The sequence below is a fragment of the Diplotaxodon limnothrissa genome, linkage group LG3 (assembly GCF_057381915.1).
Source record: "Diplotaxodon limnothrissa isolate DT_005_m linkage group LG3, D_limnothrissa_male_GT1.1, whole genome shotgun sequence".
NCBI lineage: Eukaryota > Metazoa > Chordata > Actinopteri > Cichliformes > Cichlidae > Diplotaxodon > Diplotaxodon limnothrissa.
In genome coordinates, this window is record NC_140598.1 from 10,786,096 (window position 1) to 10,812,952 (window position 26,857).

Below are 26,857 nucleotides of genomic sequence, written 5' to 3' on the forward strand. Positions count from 1 at the left end.
AGAACTGGTTCATTTTCCAGATAATTCCACTATTAAGACAACAGACATTTGGGAGGCTTTCTCTGAGAGTAACACTGAAAGTCTTGCTGCTCCTCCACAAAATGAACTTCAGATTAAAGACACAGCTCAGCTAAACACAACTCAAACTAATCTACACTATTTTTCTTTATTACGCAGCGTTTTTATAACTATTTCCAGATGTTTCTAAAGATGAAAACAGAATTAAACTCCAGCCTGATGCGTTTCTGAGGTTCCTGACTCTGACCGTCCCTCAAACGCCTCTCTGGGCGTTTCCTTCCGTCGCTTTCGTGAATGTTGTGGCGCAGTTGATCGTCTCGAAGTTAAGGTAAGTTAGTCAAGTCAAGTCAACTTTATTTGTCAATTCTGCCACATGTACAGGACATACACAGAATAGAAATTGCGTTACTCTCAAACCCTAGTGATTAGAAAAATGCAAATAAAATAATTAAAAAGTAAAAATTTAAATAAATTTAAATAAATACAATACAATTTTACGTATAACAAAAAAAAGCTATGCAATATACAATATTCAAGTAAGAAGGCATAGTGGTGCAAAATAGGCAAATAGTGCAAATGGGGATTTAGTAGTGTACGGTAAGAGATAGTGTAACAACAAAGGCTTATGAGGTCCAATGCTTAAGCAGTCCAATGCTCCACAAAGTGACTGGAGCAGGCCAGTGAGTGCGTCAGAGAGTGAGTGTGTGTGTGTGTGTGTGACAGAGTTCAGTGAGACCGTGGTGGAGAAGAGGGGAGAGGGGGGCAGAATCGGGAGGGAGTTTAGCTTCCTGACAGCCTGATGGATGAAGCTGTCCTTCAGTCTGCTGGTCCTGGCCTGGAGACTCCGCAGTCTCCTCCCTGACGGCAGCAGCTTGAAGAAGCTTTGCATTGGGTGCGTGGGATCAGCCGCTATGCAAAGGGCTTTTTTAGTGAGACGGGTGCTGTAAATGTCCTGGAGGGAGGGGAGAGAGACACCAATGATCCTCTCTGCAGCTCTCACTATGCGTTGGAGGGTTCTATGGCAGGACGCATTGCAGGCTCCAAACCACACAGTGATGCAGCTCGACAGGATGCTCTCGATGGTGCCTCTGTAGAAAGTGTGCATGATGGGGGCTGGAGCTCCTGCTCTTCTTAGTTTGCGGAGAAAGAAGAGACGCTGCTGTGATTTCTTGGCCGGTGTTGTACGTCCAGGAGAGATCCTCTGTGATGTGCACACCCAAGAACTTGGTGCTGCTCACTCTCTCCACAGACGCTCCGTCAATGGTCAGAGGAGCATGTTGGGTGTGCATTCTCCTGAAGTCCACAACAATCTCCTTCGTCTTCTCCACATTCAGAGAGAGATTGTTGTCAGCACACCACGTGGCCAGGCGTCTCACCTCACTTCTGTAGTCGGTCTCATCCCTGTTGCTAATGAGACCCACCACCGTTGTGTCGTCCGCAAACTTGATGAAGAGGTTGGAGCTGTGTGATGGAGTGCAGTCATGGGTCAGCAGAGTGAAGAGGAGGGGGCTCAGCACACATCCCTGCGGGGCCCCCGTGTTTAAAATGATGGTGTTGGATGTATTACTGCCGACCCGTACTGCTTGAGGTCTTCCGGTGAGGAAATCCAACAGCCAGTTGCACAGTGAGGTGTTGAGCCCCAGCTGGACCAGTTTTTGAGTGAGCTGTTGGGGGATTATAGTGTTGAATGCTGAACTGAAGTCTATGAACAGCATTCGAACATATGAATCTTTTTTGTCCAGGTGTGTGAGTGCTGAGTGGAGTGCAGTGGAGATGGCATCATCGGTTGAGCGATTGGGCCGATACGCAAACTGGAAGGGGTCCAGGGAGGGGGGGGGGGAGGGAGTTAGCAGTCTGTACTGTTTTCCTGGCTGACATCAGCTGTGTGCAGCTTAGTTTCAGCATAAATCTGCTTCGTTTTATGTGAGATCAGAGTCTGGGAACGAGACAGAAACAGTTGATGATCAGCAGCTGAACTCAGAGTCGATGTTACTGTGGATCCACTGACTGATGTCTGTAGGCAGCTTCTCCTGCCTCCATCAGTCTGTTACGGAAGCCCATTTCCGCCACAAAACAGGATCCATTCTCAAAATTTCGACTTATAGCTCGAAATGTCGAGTTAGTTCTGCCAATCAGTAATCTAGCTACAATGCGCACTCAAACCCGCATCGCAACAAATCGGCGCTTTCGAGAGTACGTTAGCTGATATTAACGCCATGTGATTAAGCTAATAACAGAAGGATTTCATCATTTGTGAAGCCACACAGACAATAATCAGCGACTTGTGCATTTATGACTGGCTGTAATTCTGGTATCTTAGCTGTAGCATTTGTAGCTGAGGGCTTCAGCTTCCGGGTAACAAGGAAATTACGTCATTCACGTAAATGACTGATTGACAGCACTAACTCTTAATTTTGAGTTAGTTTTTTCAAAATTCCAAGTTAATAAGTCGAAATTACGAGAAAATAAGTCGAAATTTCGAGTTATGGATCCTTCTTTTTTTTAGTGACGGAAACGGGCTTCCAGTGTGTGGATGTTGTTTAACTGCTGACAGTGAGACAGGGCTGTCCTAAGAGTCGCTGCCAACACTTCATCTATAAAATGCATTTCTCTGCTCATTCGCTATAGTCTGCTGTCGTATCTGTATGCAGGTTATTTTCAGTTTAACTGGTGATGTTCATTCGTGTATTGTAGGTGAATGCGTTGATGATTGATCATAAATTAGTAAACTGGCCGTTTTTGCTCAATAATTCCTGTTTCATGTTCAAACCGTCAGACAGAAACTCTGCGTTTGTTTTTATGTTCTTCAGCCTGTTGTTCTTGAGGTCATCTGTGATGCGTTCAATGACCCTCCACATGCTCTGAGGCTCATTTGAAGAGAAACAGAACTTCATCTTTAGAGCATAAGTGGGTTTTTGCCCTCTTCATGCCCGCGGTCAGGCTCTGTTTATTGTAGTATAACACTCATAGGACACAGTGACCCGCTGCACACACACTGCACACACACTGCACACACACTGCACACACACTGCACACAATGACAGCGGCAGAGTTTGTGTCTGATGTATTAAGTATGAAACACTGTTGAGCTAAAATCTGGTCAGAATGAATCCAGGTGCAGGTGTGTCAGTTTAGGACAACTGGACTAACATCCAAGTGCTCACAATATAAAGTGTATTCTGTAGTAACATCCTGGTGTTGCAGCAACAGTCTCACATGGAAACGTCAACAGTCAAACTCAAAATCTCTTTTTGTCAACAATAAAATGACAGCAGACCAATTTGATCAAAGTTGGTAAAAAGCTTCAGAAATTAGTAAAATATTAAAAAGTGTCTTGATGCTCAATCATCCAGTAAATCCCCAAAGAGTTGATTCTGTTCATCTGGATGTTTTCAGCAGCATGGATCAGTGTGAGGACAGAGAGGAGGGAGTCCCTTCCTCTAAAAGCACTCTGTGTGGGGAACATGAGAGCCAGACCAAAGCTCAGAGGTGAGATGACCATCTCTAACTGTCCATGACTCTTCTCCATGTCACAGCTCAGCACTCACATCACTGCTCCATCATTATTCACACTCATACCTCTGTGTGTGTTGTTTTAAAGCCCAGAGCTGTGGGGCGTACCAGGCTCAGCTGGACATAACCCTGAAACTAATCCAGAGCCTGGACCTGAACCCAGCTGTGTTTCCTTAAAGAGCAACATGTCGAAGGGTGTTGGTGTAAACTTTAACAAAAGACTGTTATGTGACAAAGAGTAAGTACATTATTTTTATGAGTTTGTTCATCATGTCTTTAATTTAATATTTCCAGTTTTTCCTTCCTGTCTCATGAAGCTGTTACATTTATTGTTTTTCTCTTAGGATCAATAAGAGGCCAGAATCTCCTGGACCTGAACCCAGCTGTGTTTCCTTAAAGAGCAACGTGTCGAAGGATATCGGTATAAACTTTAAAGGCTGTTCTTCTGCTGCTGAGAGGTAATGTGTGTCTAGATGTTGTTCCTGACTCTGTATTTTTGAATAAATCCTCATGTTTAATATCAGCTCAGCTCTTTTTCACACACATTTCTATGTTGGTATGTGAAGCGGTGTGTGTTGGAGTGTTTCCACAAACACAGCAGTCAGAGTGGAAAGAGTGGATGTTGTAGGAGGTGTTTGTGTAGTGAAGAGGCTGAGTGTCTGTAGGACTCCAGCTGCTCCAGCAGGTGTCTCCTTTGTGCTTTGCTTCAAACACAGTGTAGGGAGGAGCTTCCACTCAGGTGTTTCAGGTGTTGCTGGATGGAGGAGGACAAATAGTTTTTCCCTTCAGTGACACTTCAGCAGCTCAATGTTCTGGGAGATGTTTGTCTTTATGAAGGTTTATGGATTCTTGTTCTTACTTTGGTTAAACTGAGCAATACATTTTCCATCTAACGTTTAAAGTAAATTTCCAGGTGAATAAAAGATCTGCAGCTGCAGCCTCTGTGATGTTTCACAGTCTGAAAGTAACAAATTCAACCAGAGTTCAAACAAAGGCTTAATATACGTGTGTGTTTGATATAATGCCAACAAGTACAAACAGGTGTTCTTACAGGTCTTAATCACAGAGCTCTGATAAGTCTGGTGACTTTCACACTCAGCAATTTTGCTGCCTTTTATTTTATATTGGCCTTTTTAAAGCCCTTCAAAGTCTCCCACATTCATACAGAGCTTTTAACACCAAACTCCTTTACAGTCCTTCTCCTCTCACACACGATCACACGACTGATTTGTCTGCAGCAGCTGTGTTACTGCTAGTATTTTATTATGTGTGTAATCTCCTCATATTGTTCCTGTGGTTTAGTTTGACTTCCTTCTGCAAACTCAGCTGCTCTGTTGCTGATACACGTCTCCATGAATATGATTGATCAGATGCTGCCAACACCATGTGTTTCATGTGAGCGCTCAGCTGAAACCCTGGGTTGACTTATCGAGTTAATAACAAGCTTCACGTGACTGTGAATGCTAAAGTGAATCCAGATAAAGGAAAGAGACCCTGCTAATGTTGGACTCACTTCTTAGTGTAGATCCCAGGAGGAAGTTCAACATAGCCATTCTTTGTGCTAGCTCGACCAAACCTGAGACCACAGTGCAGGATAATGATTATCATCTGTCTCTGTCAAGGACATTTAAAATCCACAAATAACAAACATAATTAGATTTGATCATTAAAAATATGTTTTCACTTAAAAAAGCATGAGCACACTGGTGGATTACAGAAACATGAAAACTCGTTAACAGTAAAGTTAATTTAGGCGTAAGATTTTATCATTGATTTTAAAGTCTCTGCTGCAGAGAGGTGAGCTGTTAGTAACAAGAACTCTCTGATTTAAATGATTTTGATGTTTCCTGGTTTCTAAAATGCATCTCTGTAGCAGAGCAGTGTCTCCAAGAACACACAGGCTCAGCTGTAACTGTCAGTTTATCTGGTTTAAGACACATTTGGACTCAATTGGCTGTTTTTAACTATGTATTTTAATCAGAGGTGTAAATTTAGACCTCACACATCTGGATCCTAAACTATGATAGAAACAGCTGCTAGCAGTGGGTAGTTTGACTTTGATACGCTGCTCTAGAAAGCAAACAAAGGTTTGTGCAGCTCCTCTTCAGAAAAGTGTTCAGAGAGCAGCTGCTGTATTAGACAAAGGCTCGTCGTGTGAGCCCAGATGTGTGTAACAGCTGGATGAAGGAGAACCATCACAGTCGCGTCTCCATCCCGCCTTTATTAATGAACTTCCTGTTGCTTGCAGATGACAGGAACACAAAGTGTTTGTGCCACGTGATGCTGCAGGATTTGTTAACGTGTCCATGATGGTAACATCTCCTCGTCTAACTGCAAACACATGAGCTCCTAACGGCAGCTATCACAGCCACACAGGCAGACTGTGTCTCACTGTTGCATTCAGGGACATTTGTTTTCCTGTAAAAAGCTGAACTCTAATCTAAGAGGACTGTTACTGACAGGAAACAGCTGCATTATCTGCAGTCTGTGTGATCACAGCTGCTTCAATCACTTTATCAGAGAATTGATCATTGAATAAAACATGTTTGTGTCTGCAGAGGTCAGAGGTCACAGTCTGCAGGATCTAGCTGTCCGTCTGTGAGGAGTGATAAGTCCAAAGTTCATCCTCTAAACTTCAGTGCTGAACCTGGACCAACGAGGTCAGAGACCTGTGATGACTCCTTTACATGTTTGTGTTTTCCTGGATAAATATGACCAAAGATTCATTAAAAAGGTAAAAAAATATTAGACTTTGTCCTGTAGCGCTGTGTGGCAGGCAGGATTGGACCCAAACACAACAGGATGAAGTCAAAGAGGCAGCTTTATTTCAGCGGTGAACATGCAAACAGCAGAAATAAGGAAACATAACTGTAGGTTTGCAGTGAATGAAGCCTCAGCTCGACGCTCCACTTTGTCCCTCTTTTCCTTCTCCAAACAGCCACATCAGGAGTCTCTGATGGAGTTTTAAAATATTTAATTACAAATGTCCAAAGATGGGTTCAGGATACCTGAATCCACAGTTATTAAAGCTAAAATAGTTCACAGGGTTTGGACTTTGTTAGGTGACGAGAGAACATCAGTGTTTATCTTTAAACAGTATTTTTATCACTTCAGTTGCTCTCACAGCCCTGTTTGTTATTTTACCAGAGCTCTTATGTTTCACTCAGTGCTCCCACCAAACACCTTGGAGGACACATTAGTGTGATTTAGATTTCATTGCTGTAAACACCAGTCACACAAGCTAACCCATGGAGGCAGCAGCAGGCTTTGTGTTTGGTAAAGTCTGCTGGCTTAAACTAAGAGAGTTTAGTTTGTTAGCACAAAGAGCTGTCAGCTAAAGCCCCGAATGCACTTTGAATACAGACAAACTGAGAAAAACACTTTAAATACAGCAAACAGTCAAACTGACCACATGTTTTTCTGCTGATCATCCACAGCAGTACGTTTAGCATTCATGCTAGCAGAAGGCTATGACTGTTAGGGTTGCCAACCGTCCCTTAAAAAACTGAATCGTCCCGTATTTAGAAACAAAAGCACACGTCCCGTATTGAGCTAATAAGGGACGCACTTTGATCATCATGAGCCATCATGAGCCAGCCAGAGAGACACAGAGTTTATACTAGAAGAGAAACCTGCTCATCTTCATCATGTTTGTTTAAATAGAGAAAATCAGAACTCTCTGTGTGTCAGACCACGGCTCTACACGGACACTTCTAAGCTGCTTCAGAGTGAACTGACCCAGATAATCTGCACACAGCAGCTGTAAAACAGTGAAAGTCATAACTGTGTCTCTCTGATGGAAAGCTTTTATTGTGAAGTCAGGAAGTCTGCAGGAAGTGTTGAGTTTGTATTCATCGCTCAGTGTTTAATGAGACAGGCAGACAGGAAGAGCAGCTCATTAGTGTTGATGAAATCAAAGGAACTGTGAGGAACTGCAGTTTGGTCACATCTGGATGTTTTTCACTGACAGTAAATGTTTTTAGTGATGAAGAAATGTGTTCACAGAGAGAGGAAGAGGAGTGGTGTTTGTGAGGAGGAGCAGCCGTCCTGCTGTGCTTTGTGTCAGGACGTCCTGAAGGATCCAGTCTCTACCAGCTGTGGACACTGGTTCTGCAGACAGTGCATCTCCTCATACTGGGACCAGTCTGCTTCACCAGGAGACTCCTCCTGTCCCCAGTGTGGAGAAAGATCCAGAAGCAGAGCTGGACTGCAGACAGCCAGTCAGAGCAGCTGTGTACAAAGTAAGACTGAACATCTGTCTGCTGATGGACTCATTTCTGAAAACTGGACTTCTTGTGTTGTTCAGACATTGAAGAGTTTTCTTTCTCTTTAGTCTCATTGTTTTTCTTTCTTTCAGCAGATGTTGGTCTGCAGGAGGTTTTAGATGAACATAAGATCAGTCTGAGGAGGAGATGTGAACGTGTGACTGAAGGAAGTGATGAAACAGGAAGTAGAACCCTCCTCAACAGGATCTACACTGAGCTCTACATCACAGAGGGACAGAGTGAAGAGGTTCATACCCAACATGAGGTGAGGCAGCTGGAGACAGCTTCCAAGATGGACGCCCTCCATGACGCTCCAATCAGGTGCCAGGACATCTTTAAAGCCTTACCTGACCAACAGAGACCCGTCAGAGTGGTTCTGACCAACGGCGTGGCTGGTGTTGGAAAAACCTTCTCAGTGCAGAAGTTCACTCTGGACTGGGCAGAGGGCTTGGAGAACCAACATGTCAGTGTGGTGGTTCTGCTTTCATTCAGGGAGCTGAACCTGATCAGAGATGAGCAGTACAGTCTTCTGGAGCTGCTCCATGTTTTCCATCCAACATTACAGAAGGTCACAGCAGAGAAGCTGGCTGTCTCTCAGCTTTTGTTCATCTTTGACGGCCTGGATGAAAGCAGACTTTCATTGGATTTCACCAACAGGAAGCTGCTGTCTGATGTCACACAGAAGTCATCAGTCAGCCAGCTGCTGACAAACCTCATCCAGGGGAATCTGCTTCCCTCGGCTCTCGTCTGGATAACTTCCCGACCCGCAGCAGCCAATCAGATCCCTCCTACATGTGTTGACAGGCTAACAGAAGTACGAGGCTTCACTGACGCCCAGAAGGAGGAGTACTTCAGGAGGAGATTCAGTGATGAAGAGCTGTCCAGCAGAATCATCTCCCACATGAAGACATCCAGGAGCCTCCACATCATGTGTAGTATCCCAGTCTTCTGCTGGATCACTGCTACAGTTCTGGAGCACATGTTGACTACAGAGCAGAGAGGAGAACTGCCCAAGACCCTGACTGACATGTACTCACACTTCCTGCTGGTTCAGACAAAGAGGAAGAAGAACAAGTACCATGAGGGACATGAGACGAGTCCACAGGAGCTGACGGAGGCTGACAGGGAAGTTCTTCTGAAGCTGGGGAGGCTGGCGTTTGAACATCTGGAGAAAGGAAACATCATATTCTACCAAGAAGACCTGGAGCAGTGTGGTCTGGATGTGACAGAGGTCTCGGTGTACTCAGGAGTTTGTACAGAGATCTTCAAAAGAGAGTGTGTGATCTTCCAGAAACCAGTCTACTGCTTTGTTCATCTGAGCATTCAGGAGTTTCTGGCTGCAGTCTACATGTTCCACTGTTTCACCAACAGGAAGACAATGGTGCTGAAGAACTTCTTGGGACAAAAATACGAGTCCTCTCTGGATGATTTCCTGAACAGAGCCATGTATAAATCCCTCCAGAGTAAAAATGGCCACCTGGACCTGTTTGTTCGCTTCCTTCATGGCCTCTGTCTGGAGTCCAACCAGAGACTCTTAGTAGGTCTGCTGGGTCAGACAGAGATCAGTCCAGCAACCATCCAGAGTGTCATCAACAACCTGAAGGAGATGAACAGTTATGGAATCTCTCCTGACAGAAGCATCAACATCTTCCACTGTCTGATGGAGATGAACCACCTCTCATTATTTCAGGAGATCCAAGAGTTCCTGAAGTCAGAGAACAGATCAGAGAATAAACTCTCTGAGATCCAGTGCTCAGCTCTGGCCTTCATGCTGCAGATGTCAGAGGAGGTTCTGGATGAGTTGGACCTGCAGAAGTACAACACATCAGAGCGGGGACAACAGAGACTGATTCCAGCTGTGAGGAACTGCAGAAAGGCTGGGTGAGTCCAGATGTGATCATTAACATCATTGATCAGTGTAGGTTAGTAGTTTAATTTTGAAAATAAAATCAGATTGTAAGCACAAAGTGTTTGTGTCCGTACGCTGCAACCTTCCACACCATTCCTTTATTGTACAGACTCAGCAGCAGCTCCATGGATCCCAAATCCAAGAGTGGAGAACAGATTTGAAGTGTGTCACATCCATGCAGTCACAGCTGTTTCCACCATGTTTCCACTGATATTAATCCTGTTCAATGACACGTTTCATATCAGTGAATATGTTCTTTAGGACGTCCACTGACATGTTTAAGTGTCCTGCTGGAAATCACTCAAATCATCCATGAAATCCATGAAAAATCCTTTTAGTGTTTCTAACTTCACCCTCTGTCCTCTCTCTCTCTCCATCCTCCTCACTGCTTCTTTCACTGATAATCACACAAACATCGTATTCAGCTACAAAATAACACAATAACATCATCTGATCATCATTATTATAAGAGCAGGATCCATATTTGATATCAGAGTAACACACTGCTTGGTTATGTGCAGTCATCATCAGTGACTGTGGGTCAAACAGAAGCTCTCTGATTGGTTGCTGACCTTGGTCACCTGTCCACTCTCACCTGTTTGTGTTTGCTCTCTCTTTGCTGTCTCCATCCTCTCTCTCCTTTCTCTCCCTCTCTGTCTTTGTACGTCACTCAGGTCCAATGGAAACAGTGACATTTACAAACCAATCAAAGACAAACTGATCCATGTCAGGTTATAACAATATTCAAAGTGAATACAGGCTGCTGCTGGACACAGACAGGTAACATCATTTTGACTTGCTGTCACCTGGATCTGGACTCATAAACACTGAAGCCCTGAACAGGAATACAAATCATTTTCTGCCAACTAGCGACACACCAGCAGATAATGGCTCAGAAAGCTCAAATGAGCCAATCATTTCTGTGTTTAGTTCCCCTGAAATCAGATCTGATATCAGCAGCTCTGAGTTCATTCATCATTATTGTCCAGTGATGAGATTTCTGCTGCGTTTGGTAACAGTCAGCAGGTTTTTCCTGCATGTGGACGTGAACAGTCGTACCTGACAGCAGGTAGCAAACAGAGATCATCTTTCCAGCTGGAACTCTTCACTGAGCTGAACTCATTCAAAATGTTCTGGAGTCAAAACAGGAAACAGTCCAAATGTGTGTCTTCACTCTGACTCTGGATCAGATCTCAGTGACAGACTGTGGACATTATGGAAGCCTAAATGTGACACCATCTTCCTCCTTCATCTGCAGATTAAAGCCAAACAAAGATTCTCATTAAAAGTCTGCAGGTCTGAGAGAGACTCAATCGTTGTGTCATGTCAAACACAGTAAGGGGAGCTGAAGCACAGATGTGAAGAGCAGATTCATCAGATTATGACCTCACTCTGTTTTGTCTTCATATACATTCAGTCTGTGTTTATAATGCAGATTTTCTGCTTTTATAATAACACATTTTATATTTTCTATCATCACAGACTGACTCGGTGTGGACTCTCAGAGTCTCACTGTGAAGTTGTGGCCTCAGCTCTGAAGTCCAACCCCTCCCATCTGACAGAGCTGGACATGAGTTACAACTACAAGCTGCAGGATTCAGGTGTGAAGCTTCTGTGTGCTGGACTGGAGAGTCCAAACTGTCGACTGGAGACTCTGAGGTGAGTTCACTGACTGCGGCTGTTGTTGTTTTTCTATATTTCAGGTCTTTGATTGATGTTTGAAACTTTCTTTAGTTCCTAAATGTTCAGGATGTGTCTGAAGACAAATGTGAAGAAGTTTGAGTGCTTTCAGAAATGTTGTCTTTCCAAACGACTGAACAACAGTTTTTCCTTTTGGCTCCAAACAGAAGTGACAGACTTGAGCAGGGTTCATTTAAAGGCTGACAGAAGTGGAGTGGTGACGGGGAGATGTTTGACAGGACAGTGTTTCAGCCTCCACAGGTTCATGTTGTGCTCCATCAGTCAGTGAAGATGAAGTCAGTGCTGATGAGGCTGTAGAGTGTGTGAGGGATGTGAATGAGGATGATGAAGATCTGATGATAGCAGATAAAAACAGGCTGCAGAGACTTTGAGCCATACAGGGCACACAGTGTGTGTACAGAACAGCTGAAATCATTATGGAGGCCTCACTGGGATATGGAAGCATCACAGTACAGCTTCAGTGAAGCATTAAAGTCTCTGATATGAGATGAGAAATGAAGCAGCCAGAGCTTTTTCATGAGTGGAAATCCACTGTGACTGTGAGCTGCTGCTACAGCCTCCAGATTAGCCAGCAGCTCATCCTGCTCAACATTTCCTCACCAACTTTAATGGAAGTGTGATGTTTTCAGCTGGAGTGATGGTCAGGGTGGCCTCCCTCTCCTCTTCTTCTCCTCTTCCTCTTTCATTTGTAAAGCCACTTCTGCTGCTTTCATTCATTTGGAAGTCCTGTAGCTGAGTTTGGGAGAGACTAACAGCCTCGGCAGCAGAGGGGAGAAAGGCTGTAACACCACCTCTTTACTCTGTTCTACCTGTCACATCATTTTATCAGGAAACAAATATGCTCATGTTTTTACTATGTTTGTCTTGAAGATGTAAGAAGATCACATGGTGCTTTTTATTATTGTGTTGGTTTGTTTCCTGTCTCTTGGATGGAGCTCAGCTGTGTGTGGCCCCTGGGCCTGTGGTCAGAGTGTGTGCTGGATAATCCGACCCAGGATGAGGCCAAACTAACATGGGATGAAATGTCTGTCACATAATTGAGCTTAGTGTAGTTTCATTTCTGCACAATTTCAAAACAACCAAAACTTTGTTCTGTCTTTTCTATGTTATACTGTAGACTTTCTTTGATACTGTGTCCAAAAGGAGCAGCTTTTACTTTGAAGGGGAGGCGTCTCTGTTTCCTCTTCAGGTTGGATGATGGAAGCAAATGAGTGTGTGATGTTCTTTCAGTGTTGCACTTTGTAGACGCTCCCTGAGCACTGGTCTCACAGCCAGCTGCACATAGAGACCAGTGTTGTTAGTCCAGGTCAGAAGATGACTTGTTGGAATGAAAATGAGCTTGTAGTTTGTCTGCTTTAATAATGTGACTGGAAAAAGGTGTTGGACTTCAAATATGTCCATTTCTTTCACACTTCACCTTTAAAAGTGAAGCCTTGTGGTTCCTGGAAGGAAAAACACGACTTTTTCAAGTCTTTGTCCTGTTTTTATGATAAATGTACGACTTTAATGTGAAACATTCAGAGTTTTTTCTCTTGTTGTGTTTGTTTGAAGCTGCTTCCTGTTGGCTTCAGCTGTTTGGAGTTTCCATTTTCTAAACTTCTACATTCTGAACCTTCTTCAGCTCTGAACAGATGATGAAACACTGAATGATTTCAAGCTCACACTTTGTCTAATAAACTTACATCTTTCATTCTTTATACAGATTGATGGACTGTGATTTGTCAGAGATCAGCTGTGATTATCTGGCAGCAGCACTGAAGTCCAACCCCTCCCATCTGAGAGAGCTGGACCTGAGTACTGACTCCTGGTGGTTGACTAACAAGAAAAAGCTGCAGGATTCAGGAGTGAAGCATCTGTGTGGTTTCCTGGAGAGTCCAGGATGTGGACTTGAAACTCTGGGGTCAGTCAGCATGTTTTAGTTGTGCTGAGATGAATATGATGTGAAAGTTGTGCTGACACTAAACTGCAGACATCAGGCTGATATTATACTGATCCACACTGAGGATCTTCATGGTAAAGTCTGTTTTCTTCTTCTCTGGTTTAGTCCATTGACTGCAGCAGAACAATGTTCACATTTCAAACTTTCAAAGAAGAAGAAAAATCCTCCACTGGATAATTCACTGTGAAACTCTCAAACTCTTCATTCCACCTTAAAGTCTGTCTGACACTGAAATCCAAAGCAAAATGTGTGTTTGCTTTACAGACAGCAGTCCAACACAAACATACACACATCATCCAAAACACAGTCCAACATCCAAATCTCCTCCACTCCCAGCATGAATGATGGGAAAGAGAAGGAGGAACACTCTGACATTCAGGGTTAGAATGAGTTTCATGAAGCAGACTGTGAAGATCAAAGCTGCATTAGAAAGCTTACATGAATGAATGAGTGGACAGAAGTGGACAGAGATCATCTGAAGCACTTCAAAGGCTTTAAATCAGCACATTTCTCTTTATTCTTTATCAACTCTGTTAGTTTCTCTCAGTTTTCTGTGGAATGAAGCTAACAGCAGGCTAATAAGATGCTGACCAATAGGTTTCTATTAAAGGTTGTAATTTGTATATGAAAAAGTGCTTTGGCTCAGCAGGGATCAGCTTACAGGTAGAATACAGCTGCTGGATGGGATTAGCATGTCATAGCTATCTACCAAACTGCTAACTGGGGGATTTCAGGCCATCTATGGATCATTTTTGCTAACTGTTTATTCAGCTTAGGCTCACAGGGCTGCAGCCTGTGCCCTAGCTGTCATAGGGCAAGAGGCGTGGTCCACCTGCACAGGTGAGCAGTCCATCACAGGGCCAACAGAGAGAGACAGAGAAGCATTCTCTCACATCCACACCTACAGCCAATTTAGAAGCACCAATGAACCTAAGCAGCATTTCATTGGACTGTGGGAGAACATCCAACCTCCACAGAAAGGCCAACAAGCTTCAACCTACAACCTTCTTGCTTTAAGGCACTAGTGCGAACCACTTTTCCCCATTTCAGCCCAAATCCTGCATCTTCCTTTTTCTGACTCCAGGCCAGCTCCACTAACACTTTCTCATCAGACACTGCCACCTAGTGGAGGAAGTCTTAGTCCCATTTGAAGCTTCAGATGACAGTTAGTTCCTTTACAAAGAGGTGGAGGTGGTGGGGCCACAGCACCATCATCACTGAGTGCCATAGGACACTTAACCTTTGTTTCCATATGCTGGGAACTTCCTGTTGTTCCAAGGAGGACTGGAAAATGTGTGAAAATCTCCCAGTCAGTTCCTCACAGCACACTTCAATCATTTCCCTCCCACAGCATCAGGACCAGGGCTTTTTCTCTCTTTGCTCCCACTAAGAGATTTCCACACAAACACCTCATCAGTGGGACTCTCAGAACTACCAGCCCTTTGCTACAATCACAAAGCTCTTCATTGAAATCAATGATATCATAGCTGGAATCAAATGAGTCCAAGTCTTCTGCTGATTCAGCATCACATTCATCTTTGCTCCTTGTTCTGCATCCCCACCATGGACTTCATTCCTTTCCAAGCCAGCCTTGAGTGTCCTTTATTCAGCTCATCCTCTGCTTTACTTTTACACGTGATTTTAGCTGCTTTATCTCTCTTTCAACAAGTTTCTGTGCCTCAATCTTTTTCTTCTCTCCCTCATAACAAGACAGCTTCTTCTGCCTGAGAACATGTTGGAGTGATTTACTAATCCAGGGCTGCTTATTGGGGAAAATACTTCCTGTTTCCAAAGTAATCCCCATTTTTCCCAGAAAGAAATGTAAGTAGAAATCGATGATCTAAGTGAGAACATGAGCCTTTAAAAAGTCCCAGTGGGTGCAGTCAAAGCAGTCCCTCAGTCCCAGTATAGAGTCTTTGGTCCAGCCTGGAACAACTGTGTGCCCAGTTTGAGCTCTCTTCAGTCCTGTGACCTGACAGACCCAGAGGGGCCATCACATCACATTTAGAAGCTCCCCTAATGGAGCCACAACACATGTCCAATACTTAGTCTGTCTTGTTGGACCAACTGGAAGAAATGATTCAACAGTTTCCTGTTTGAAGCTGCTTCCTGTTGGCTTCAGCTGTTTGGAGTTTCCATTTTCTAAACTTCTACATTCTGAACCTTCTTCAGCTCTGAACAGATGATGAAACACTGAATGATTTCAAGCTCACACTTTGTCTAATAAACTTACATCTTTCATTCTTTATACAGATTGAGGGACTGTGGTTTGTCAGAGATCAGCTGTGATTATCTGGCAGCAGCGCTGAAGTCCAACCCCTCCCATCTGAGAGAGCTGGACCTGTACGGAAACAACCTGAAGGATCCAGATGTGAAGCAGCTGTCTGATCTTCAGCAGAGTCCAGACTACAGACTGGAGACTCTGAGGTCAGTAGAGTGATGGAGTGAGTGGGTGGTGCTGTCAGCAGTATTGTACTAAACACAGTCAGTATGAAACAAAGATCCAGTGTTTCCTGTAAAGCTGCAGCTTCTCAGTGAAGCTGTGAGAGGAGAACGGTGACAGGCTTCAGGATTGGACACAAACACTTCCTGTTTCTGACCTTTATGGTCACCATAGTAACGGCTGACACGCTCTGATCAAACACTGTCAACAGCCAATCAGCTCTCTGAACAAAGCAGCACGCAGACCAATGACTGCATTCATTTCCAAGTTTAAAGCAGTGAAGAACACAGTCTGTAGGTGAGGAAGAATTTAGTGAGAGCAGATGTTTGGATGGAATTCCTCCAGTTAACAGCTGGAACCGTCCATCTGGATTGTTGGGCTTGTTGTTGGGGTTCCTACAGAGCTCAGAGTGGACACACCAAGGTTCTTCTAATGAATGAAAGTCCAAACTCAAACTAGGAGGGAAAAACATTTTTATCAACTTCAATAAAAATCCAAAGATTAGAAAAAGTGAAGCAACAATGAGTCCTAGTACAGTCCCAGCACTGAAGTCCCTGCTGCTCTTTATACTGGATATGCTGCATCACTGACTGACAGCTGATGAAGAGTCTCTGGAAACACTCGTTTAGCTCCTCTGCTCTTCCTTCTTCTCTCTGCAGGTGGAGCTGATGATGGTAAACAGGACGGTGTGTGTGCTGAGAGAGGAGGAGCTGTGTCCTGATGATCCAGAGAGGTTGAAGCAGCAGCAGCTTGTGTGTAGAGACGCTCTGACTGGGCCATGTTACTGGGAGGTGGAGAGGAGAGCTTCATCCAGCAGTGACTGACAGAGGAATGAGAAGAAGTGCAGATGACTGTCAGTGCTGCAGAGTGAACTGCTCTGAGAACAGCTCCACTGTCAGACACAATGTAGAGTCCAGCATCATCCCTGTGTGTCCCTCTGGATCTGACAGAGGATCATCAGTGTATCTGGACTGCTCTGCTGCTGCTCTGTCCTTCTACAGTCTCTGCACAGTCTCTGTCTGACTCTGGCTTCAGACCCTCCTGGATCAAACTCACCTGGAAAGACTTTCAAACATCACTCAATAGATTTGAATACAGAATATATTTGATGTATACTGTAGATGTACTGTAGAGTTGCAGTTTGTCACTTGTAAATACAGTCTGTGAGCAGCCGTGTGCTGAAAGATCTTTCTAGAAACACGAAATGTTTTCACTCTTCTGTTGCTTTTTCATATATTTCCACAACATTAATATTGATCCCACCTGTCTCACTTGTTTCATGCTTTTATACATAATAACAGGACACGTGTGATCTGAGCGCTGCTGTGGTTGCTGTGCTGCACGTCTTCATTTAGATAACAGAGACATCTAGTGGTTCAGAGGGAGAACTGCAGGAGGTGGAGCTGTGTTTTAGCATGGAAAACTTTTTATCTTTTAGGCGCAGATACAAATATGAGAAGTATCAGTGTGAGATACAAAAGGTCACATCAGTCAGCAGAGGGAACAGTGATTACACAGCAATGTAAGAATAGAAACATAACAGTGAATCTGGACATGTATACAGATGGAAGCAAACAAACAGGATGTAACACTACATTAAAGCCACAAATGGGAAGAAAACAAAGCCAAAGGAAAATATATTTGATCTCAGGAATCCAAATCAGATGCTTTAGAGCAGGGGTCGGCAACCCTGGGCACGCGTGTCACAGCTGGCACGTGAAGGGTTAACTGATGGCACGACCATAGCTGGACTGGCCATCGGGCATACTGATGATGTTTTTTCATTTTTATGGGCCGATGATGTTTTTTTATGATTATTATTGTTTTTGTAACGGTATAAACGATGGAAGGTGGTGGATTGGCCGGATGCTGGTCGATGTGTAAAAAAAACTCAGTTGTTTGATGGTGGCTATCAGGGGCGATTCTAGGGTCAGAGCTTTGGGGGTGTTGAGCACCCAGAGAGCTGCCCATCCAGGCAAGGTAAACTTTAGTTGTCACGATGAGATGTTATCAGATTATTCTGTTATCATATGTTACCTTATATATGTAATCAAAGTAGTTGAACTAAGCTAACTGCTGTAGGTCATATATTATCCTTTAGTTTAGATGGTGTGCTGTGTATGTAGTTTAGTTCTCATGATACTTTTGAGTTAACAGAACATATTCACATATTAGTTTATTAGATAAGTGTGCATCACTCTGTATCCTTGATCTGCTGTGAATGTGTTACACTGTTTTCTTGACATGCTTTATTGTTGAATCATAAAAATAAGATTGTTCAGGAGACTCTGCGTCTAGGGCAGAAGAGCTAAACTACATTCCATACCCCCACCTTTGTAGGAAGACAGGGAGCCGAGGTCATAACTTAGGCGATGTAACAGAGAAAGAATGTGATGTTTGGGCTTTTACGACTAGGTGGGGGCCGCTAGAGGGTATAAGAAGCTGTGTAAACCGTCACCATTTTGAGACTTGCTGTGACCCTCTTCAGGCATGTCTCCCCATCATGATGGTTCTAAATGCTCTTTGTGTTGAATTGTATGGAAATAAATGATTGTTGATTGAGCATTTATACACCGAGTATTGTACTTCCTTCAGCCCAAAGATTCAAAGAATTGGGAGATTTCAACAACTTGGTGCCGTGTGACCCGGATCTTTGGTGTGCTGAGGAGGTGCAGATTTGGCCTCTGGTGAGATCGTGAGGCGAGGTGAACAGAGGACCGGTCCAAAAATAAAAAGGTAAGCACAGCCTGTTGTATTATAAATACCAAATGTGCATATTGGGCTTTCCAAATTAATCTGTTCGCTGAGTTACACGTATTTTCACATTAAATTTGTCGGTGTCTGGTTTTTGGCGCAAGATACGAACAACATAAGTTGAGGCTGAATTCCAGTGTGTTAAATAAACTGCTTCTACCGAGAAACTAATAACATACTACATTGGACTAGTTGCAGCCCACTTTACCTTCCACATTTAATTTTGTCGAAGACTGGCTTCTGTAGCAATAATACATTAGAATTTCTTGGAGACGCGGCCATAAGTCCAGTACATTGAGTAGAGGTTTTGAAGTTTGTTATGATGTCGGTTTGAGTCTTCGTTGATGTGGCCATGAAATTAGTATAGAATTAAGGAAAAGCAGCTGCTGGCTTGAACGCTGGCAACGTGTAAAAGCAAAACACGTCCGTAGGTTTTGGTTTATGATACGGCCGTGTTCCGGTGGTGCAGCCGTGAGTACAGCAGCGATTGGTGCTGATTTCAGTACATTGAATAGAGGTTTGACGGTGATTTGTGGTGTCGGTTTTTGCCTCGAGGGCTGCGGTCATAAATAATAAGTAAAATTTTACTTGCCATGAAATAAAGGTAAAGCAGAACCTGGTTTATGGTGTCGGTTTTGAGCCTCGGGGACGAGTGTCACTTTTATGATGCGATTTTGCCCCGTGGTGGCGGTCATAAGCGCAGAGAAAGGGGTATTTTGGTCTATGGTGCAGTGGTGCTTTAAAGGGTTCTAACAGTTGAGCTCAGAGGTTTCTGTGCAAATTTCTGCTGATGAAAAGCGCTCTCTGTGTGTCTCACTGTGGGTGAGTGTGTGCGAAGCTGCGAAGCGCGCTCTGGGTACTGTTTTGAGTGTGAGTGAGGCACGCTCTGAGTGTGCTTTCTGTGAGTGTGAAGCGTGAAACACAGTGACGGTTGATGTGTTTGAATAGGAGGACATTAGTGCGAAGAAAATGCTTTAAGATCAAAGGTTGACGCCTAGTGTACCTGTGGAAACTAATTTTGTTCATGGTTTGGCAACCCTCCTGTCTGTAGACGTACAGGCAGATTAAGTGCCGAGGTGGCGACTTGGGAGCATTAGCTACGGAAATAACACTGGAACGGCCGTGTAACCACGGGTTCACATTTATTCCGGACTAGAACAAGACACATTTTGCCAACAAAGGTTGAGTCTAGATTAGTAAAGAAATAAAAAGGTTAAATTCCTCGTTTCAGTGGTTAAAATTGTTGTGTGCCTGTCCCCTGACGAGTGTGAAATTAAATAAAGAGGGAATTTGGAGCCACATAGAGATAGACGGGCATAATTGGGTGTATTACTCTGTGGTGTAATAAAAAAATAAAAATAAAAAGAGAGATAGTAAGAGGTGTGTAGTGGAGAATTATGGAGAGACTGGCGTGCAGTCTGCGCTGTAAAAGGAAAAGAAAAATTTCGTTTTGGGCTTTTAAACATGACCTTAAGAATTTTAACAGGTGCATGTTGTCCTGTCAACTTGGTGAGTTAGGAGTTGATTATATCGGGAGAGAAAAAACAAAAAAAGGGGGAGAGAAGGCTGACACAGGGCCTGGTCCCGGTGTTTCTCCCATCTCGTTGTAATACAGCCAACACAACATCATTTTCCTGTTCGTTTGCTTTTGTTTTGTTTTTGTTTTTTCTCTTTATGTTTAATTACAGGCTGCTTTGCCGGCCCTGAAAGCCGAGGCGGACTGGACTCCTGCTCTCCCCTATACGTGACACTGACCAAATGCTGCAACAGCTGGACCCACAACAACAACCTGAAAAAGTCAACAGTGCTGCAGGAATGTGATCTCATGCAGCAGAGACGGAGAGCACTAAACCTAAGGCCCGTTTCACTACACGGGGGAAAATTCTCAGACTGCGTCAGCTGACAGAGCTGTGACGAGACGCCCGCCAAGCCCGAAGGAAAAGTAAGGCCGAGCAAAAGAATGCTGACCTTGATAATGCTGCATTTACACTGTGCAAGACAGTGATGGACCAACACGGAGGATCGGGCAGCAAAAAGGGCGTGACCGAGACAGGAGGAGTAACTGAGGACAGAAGGCACCTCAGAATGGACAAAAAACACAGGAGAAGATGCAGGTTTCACCTGCGGTGAGCATGGACACTGGAGAAAGGACTCCCCCAATTGGGGTCAGAACCAGGATGGACTGAACTTTGAGCAGCAGCAGCAGCAATGGTCGCAAACAAACTGAAAAGGAGGAGGGCAGGACCCCAGGGCATGCTTCAGGTAGTGGTTTACCCAGAACACCAGAACAGGAAAGTGATGAACACACACACACACACACACACACACACACACACACACACACATACACACATCTACAAACACACAGATTCAGAATGAAGTGAAATACACACATGAATACATGTGCACTCGTTGATTGAGTGAGAAATGACGCACACACGCATACACATGCACACGCTTGTGCAATGAAGAGTGATCCACACGCACACACACACATACACGCTGATGCAATGAAGAATGCTTTGCTAACAAAGCATTCCGATAGTCATTTCAATTCTGGCTCTTGTCCTGCAATTAGCCAGATTATATCGCTGCTGTGGGCCCGGTTCAGGGTCAGGGTAAGGGGTAAGCAAATAGGGTAAACATGGATACCCCCTATCACCAAGCAAGTAGCCAGTGAACTCTCCTAAGACAGAAGGATACACTTCAGTTCAAATGTCCCTGAAGCAATTGGTCTTTATATATTTTAAAGTATTCTCAACTCACCATGTCCAAATTTTGTGCTCAGTGTACATTCACGGAATATTGTGAGTCATGAACAGAGCCTGGCCACTTGGCTTCCACATTTGTGATAATGTTGGCAGCATCACATATGATCTTCACAGTGCAGAGAACACAAATTAGCATCCATTACTATAATGAAATAATATGTTAGTTTGAAATGCTACAGGGAACTATGTACCTGCACATTAATGCTGTGGAAAGACTTCCTGTTCACATAGTCTCCTTCATTTACTGAAGGAGCAATGATTGGAATGTGAGTGCCATCTATACAGCCAATCACGCCTGGGAACCGTGAGAATAAATGTAAAATTTAAGTAGTAGTCCAAGTATCACCACATCATGAATTAAGTTTTGGTCATCCTGATACCTGCAATTTTGTGGAATCCCTCTTTGATAAATCTTGTGGGTCTGTGACCGGGGAACACCACACACGAGTACAGGAGACGTTTCAGTGCAACTGTAACATTCCTGACTGCCCGACAGACGGTAGCCTTGGAAACGTGCTCAGCGTCACCAATATTATACAGAAAGCTCCCGTTTGCAAAAAACCGAAGTGCAATACAAATAATATGTAATGAACTGGGAGGATGTCCGCGATGTGTCACATGCGTAATATATGGCCTGAGGATGTTATTCAAATAAATTATAGATTGTGCTGAAAAACGGTAACGTTCGCACAGAAAATCATCAGGAAATGATAAAATGTCCAAACGCGCTCTGATCACTCTCTCCCGGCGGAGAGCTCTGCGGAGAATTTGGGCTTCACGATCTACTGGCTCTTCAAGGAAGGAGCACGCCATGTCCGACACTTCCTACTGTCAGGTTTCCGACAAAGGGGCGGAGACAGTCAGGGTTAGTTGTAGTAAACCTGCTAGGGGGCAGGTTAGCTTCACGGAGTGTGTCGTCATAGTGACTCACTCAGGATTCAGCTGAACTCGCTTTGTGAAACCGAAAAACCAGAGTTTTCGTTAACTCAGGGTATACTTACTCAGTTTTTCCACTAAACCGGCTTCCTGAAACAGGGCCCAGAACAGGAAAGTGATGAACATAAACACCCACACACACACACACACACACACACACACACACACACACACGTCTACACACACACAGATTCAGAATGAAGTGAAATACACACATGAATACATGTGCACTCGTTGATTGAGTGAGAAATGACGCACACACACATACACATGCACACGCTTGTGCAATGAAGAGTGATGCACCCACACACACATACACGCTGATGCAATGAAGAATGCTTTGCTTATGCCGATATGCAAAATGCTGCACACAAACATCCCAATGCATAATTTTATGAGGAGCCATTGATTACCATTGATTACTTAGAATGTGTTATATGTCACTCAGAGGGCATTTATGTAGATTTTAGGAATAAGATCTTAAACGGTTTGGTTATGAAAACCATGTCTGTGCGTGATGTCTGTTTATGGCTCAAGGCCTTGACTGAATTCTTTGCTGTGCTCCACACAGGCCTGGTGAGGAACAGTGCCACAGAGTGAAAAATGATGAATTAATAGTGTAAGTTTAGGTTGGAGTACGGCATTTTCTGTGATTGAGATTTAATTCAAGGAGGAACAAAAGGTTCTCATTCCCACACGATATTGTCCCGGCAGGAAGCAAAATGTTCCTGTGAACTTCTGGTTGATTGTTTGGTTTTGCTTAGCGCTAGCTTGATTTTATCAGTGAGCTTTGGCTTGTGTTCTTTCTCGTAAGCGAGAGAGGATAGTTTTATGCTTGGACATGTCTGCAACGGGCCCTAGTTTGTGTTATTGTTGTTAGTGTTTTGTTGGTTATGTCTGTTTTCGTTTTTGTTACAGTGCACTGAGATAAAAAAATCTGAGAGGTGTGATCCACCGGTGGTGATATTTTGATATTTTGTGAGTTCATGATTTAACAATCAGCTCTTTAAACCAGGCCTGAAAGATTGAAACTTAAAGCGCTATGAAATATTCTTACAAAAACAGTTGCAAAGTGTGCTTCTCCATGATTGTAATTGGCTTGAGAGAAATTCACTTATATGGGACACTGATCACATGAGAAGTCCTGAGTCTAAAAGGATTGCAGCGAGTCAATCCAGAACAAAAGAACAAAGAATTGTTTTCCTTTTAAAATGATGACGTCATCTTGCTGGTGATGGAGGCTCGAATAGGTTGCGCGGGAGACTCCATTATCAGCAACATCTGGTATGAATGTGTGTGGAGGTATGCATGTGAATGGACTGTGATGGACTGACGACTAAAAGTTTTGACTGACTTGATACTGAGACAATGACTGCACCCACTTTAAATGCCAATAAACAATTCACCCAGCGGACAAGAGAAGGGTGGATGCTTCGCTTTGTTTTGTTTTGTTTTTTCAGGAGCAGGAGGATAAGAGAGACTGGAGGAGGAGACTCTAGCTTCACATAAGTATGAACTGCAGACTTAACACTTTGGTTGCTGATTTTGAGTTGATGATGTTTGCATTAAAGAAAACTGTGCTATATTAGCTGTGTTTTGATGAAGGTATCATGTTATATTATTGGGAATGCCAAATGCTACAGTGGAGAAAACTTTTGATATCACTCATGACTGGAATATGTTACTATTAACCATAGCAGGCCACTGTAAAAAAGTCAATTAAATTTTATAGAGGAAAATCGCCAAAACTTTAACAATACCTATGAATGACTGGCCACATTCAGAATAGAGATATGCAATAACAAACATTGGTCCACGTGATTTAGGTTCTCGCTTGAAATAGTAAGTTATTAAATGTAGAATATAATTGACAGGGACATTTGATAGGATGTGGTACTGCAAAAGAACAAGAGCAAAGTAAATAAAGAAAAATATTGTGTTTAGTTTGGATAAATTCAAACACTCAGAGGATCAATATGAAATAAAACATATGCAAAATTTGTATGAAGTACATGACTGATAACTGTTCTGTCCTGAGCTTTTGTTTCTATAGCACCCACTTGACCACACCAACAGTTTCTCGCCACCAACAGGGGGTATTTGCAAAGAATAGGGAGGAATATCATCAAAACTGGGAAAGGTAAGCCCCGAAGGGGGTGATGACACCATAACTTTCACTTATGGTCAAATTCTTAAAATTTGACCCCAAACTTGAAAATTCTTCAAACATTTAGAGACAGAGGGGATAAACATAATGTCGCAAACCACATAAGGATGGAGCATTTGAAGATAAGATGGTGAAATAACACGCAGTAAAATTTGGATCATGTTGATTATGTTTATTCCAGTGTGCAGAGGAGTCAATTCCCTTCACAAAGTTTATAAATTCACTGGAACCAAAATTAGGAGCACCCGGTGCTGCAAGAGTTAATAGTCACAATACCCAAGGATAAGCACAAGAGCATGACTGATATGATGGGACTGGGATTTTGCTACACTTAATTATTGCAGACACAACTAAAACTATAACTGAAACTAATCAAAACTAAATTAAACTAGCAAACAATTGGTAAAAACTGATTAAAACTGATATAAAATTGAAAATCTGAAGTCGAAGCTGAATAAAAATAAAAACGAATGAAAATTGCAAAACTATTACAACCCTGGTCCAGACTAAGATGGCGTTGGACATCTTCAGGGCAGAAAAGGGTTGGTGTGACCAAGGTGTGGTTTGGCTTGTTGTATGTACATTTCAAAATGTTACAGCTCTGGATGGACCAGTTACCAGGGCATGGAAGGATGACAGACTTTATTACATGAGGAGAAGGGAAATTACCGGGATTGAAGATCCTCAGGGATGACAAGGCTGGAGCAACGGTACTCGAGAGAAGAATTTCTGATACTTTCTGAGATAAGATGTCACTAACCTTCTCTTTTAATTGTCTAGCTCCAATGAATTGACACATGGGAGTGTGTCAAAAAGGGGGAAGTTGAGTCTGAACATCAAACAATGGTTTTATGAACATCTGATGACTCTATTTGTGTGTTTAATAATTTAGGTATGGTAAAACTTAAGCTTATAAGGGGTAGACTTAGAAATGGTTCATTAATTTTTGATTTCTTTTACACACACATAGATTATGATTAGAATAAGTCCTGAACATAATATTTTAAACCAAATTTGAATCATTAGAACAACAATGGATAACAATATTAGATTATCAAGGCTAGGGAGAGAGGTGTTTTGGTTTTCTGTCTCTTGCAGAGAAAGGAACAGACACCAGACGGGGACACGGAGATGTGAGGACCCTTCACAGCAGAGACAGATGTAGGGACTGCCGAGACAGCAACTGGGGTCAAGTGTCATGGCATGTTTGGGCTCCTGGAGAACATGGATCCCACAAACACAGCAATAACCATGAAGGGGTTGGCGAAAACCAGGAACATCAGACCAACGAGGTTCAAGAGGCTCTTGGCAAAAAGGGGGACACGGCGGTGACCCCAAAACACACAGATCTTTGTTTGAAATCAGGGCAGAATAATCCCCTGAACTGTGCAACGACCAAAGGGTGGTCTAACCCCGGAGGTCGAAGAAAGAAGCTGAGAATCACCCAACTGGAAGACACTGGTAGCTGCAGCAATAAAAATAAAGGTTAAAAGCTCCTTAGACAGAGGTTCTAGTCTAAGTACGTTTGAAAGGTATAAGGGGGCATTAAAAAGGGGGGAAAACTGGAGCACCAAAATAAAGCTGTGGGAGAATTGGGGAGTGATGGGAGTGTCATCTGTAACTGCTGTTATGGTTGTAAATCTAACTTTGCTTGCATCTGAACTGCGTGAACACAGAGGTCATCCCACATATGGTTAAAGGGGGACAGAGGGCCTCAGGACCAAGGAGAACTGGACCTTGCAATGCTGGAGTGTATGTTGTAAGTGATCTCTTTGAAGAAAAGAGATCAAAGGGGGAATTGTGATATTATTCTGTTATCATATGTTACCTTATATATGTAATCAAAGTAGTTGAAGTATGATACTGCTGTAGATCATATTATACCCTTTAACATAGAGTGTGTGATCAGTATGTAGTCTTAGTTTGCATTATACTTCTGACTTAAAAGAGTGTGAAAATCATTAGATCTATTGGATTGACCTGTATTACTCGACACTGTTGAATGTGTTACACTGTTTCTTGACATTTCATACTGCTGAATCATGAAGAGAATGTTGTGCGCAGAGGACCTTGTGCCGATAATAGAAGAGACAGACCACATTCCATACCCCCACCTTTCAGAAGAGCAGAAAGACAGGGAGCCGAGGTCATAACTTAGGCGCCGTAAAAGAGAAAGAATGTGAATATTTAGGCTTTTACGACTAGGTGGGGGCCACTAGAGACTATAAAAAGCTGAGCAACCCGTCACCATTTTGAGACTTGCTGTGACCCTCTTCAGGCATGTCTCCCCATCATGATGGTCCTTATGCTCTTAAGTGTTGAATTGTATGGAAATAAATGATTGTTGATTGAGCATTTATACACCGAGTATTGTCCTTCCTTCAGCCCAAAGATTCAAAGAATTGGGAGATTTCAACACTGCTTTGCTGCACTGTGGCATG

At 43.3% G+C, this 26,857-nt stretch overlaps 2 protein-coding genes across 2 annotated transcripts in view; both read left to right on the forward strand.

Moving 5' to 3' along the window:
- Positions 1-304: 304 nt before the first annotated feature.
- The window catches only part of LOC146634498 (protein NLRC3-like), a 197,631-nt gene continuing 171,078 nt past the window's right edge, over positions 305-26,857 (forward strand). The window contains exon 1 of the mRNA XM_085377468.1: positions 305-346. The gene's annotated coding sequence lies outside the window, so the exon portion shown is untranslated. The remainder of the gene's footprint in view (positions 347-26,857) is intronic.
- On the forward strand, positions 7,486-13,357 carry LOC146634499 (protein NLRC3-like). The gene is made up of 4 exons (XM_085377442.1): positions 7,486-7,772; positions 7,889-9,677; positions 11,188-11,364; positions 13,109-13,357. The coding sequence occupies exons 1-4, from the start codon at positions 7,505-7,507 to the stop codon at positions 13,323-13,325; spliced, it is 2,451 nt and encodes an 816-aa protein (XP_085233568.1). The 5' UTR covers positions 7,486-7,504; the 3' UTR covers positions 13,326-13,357.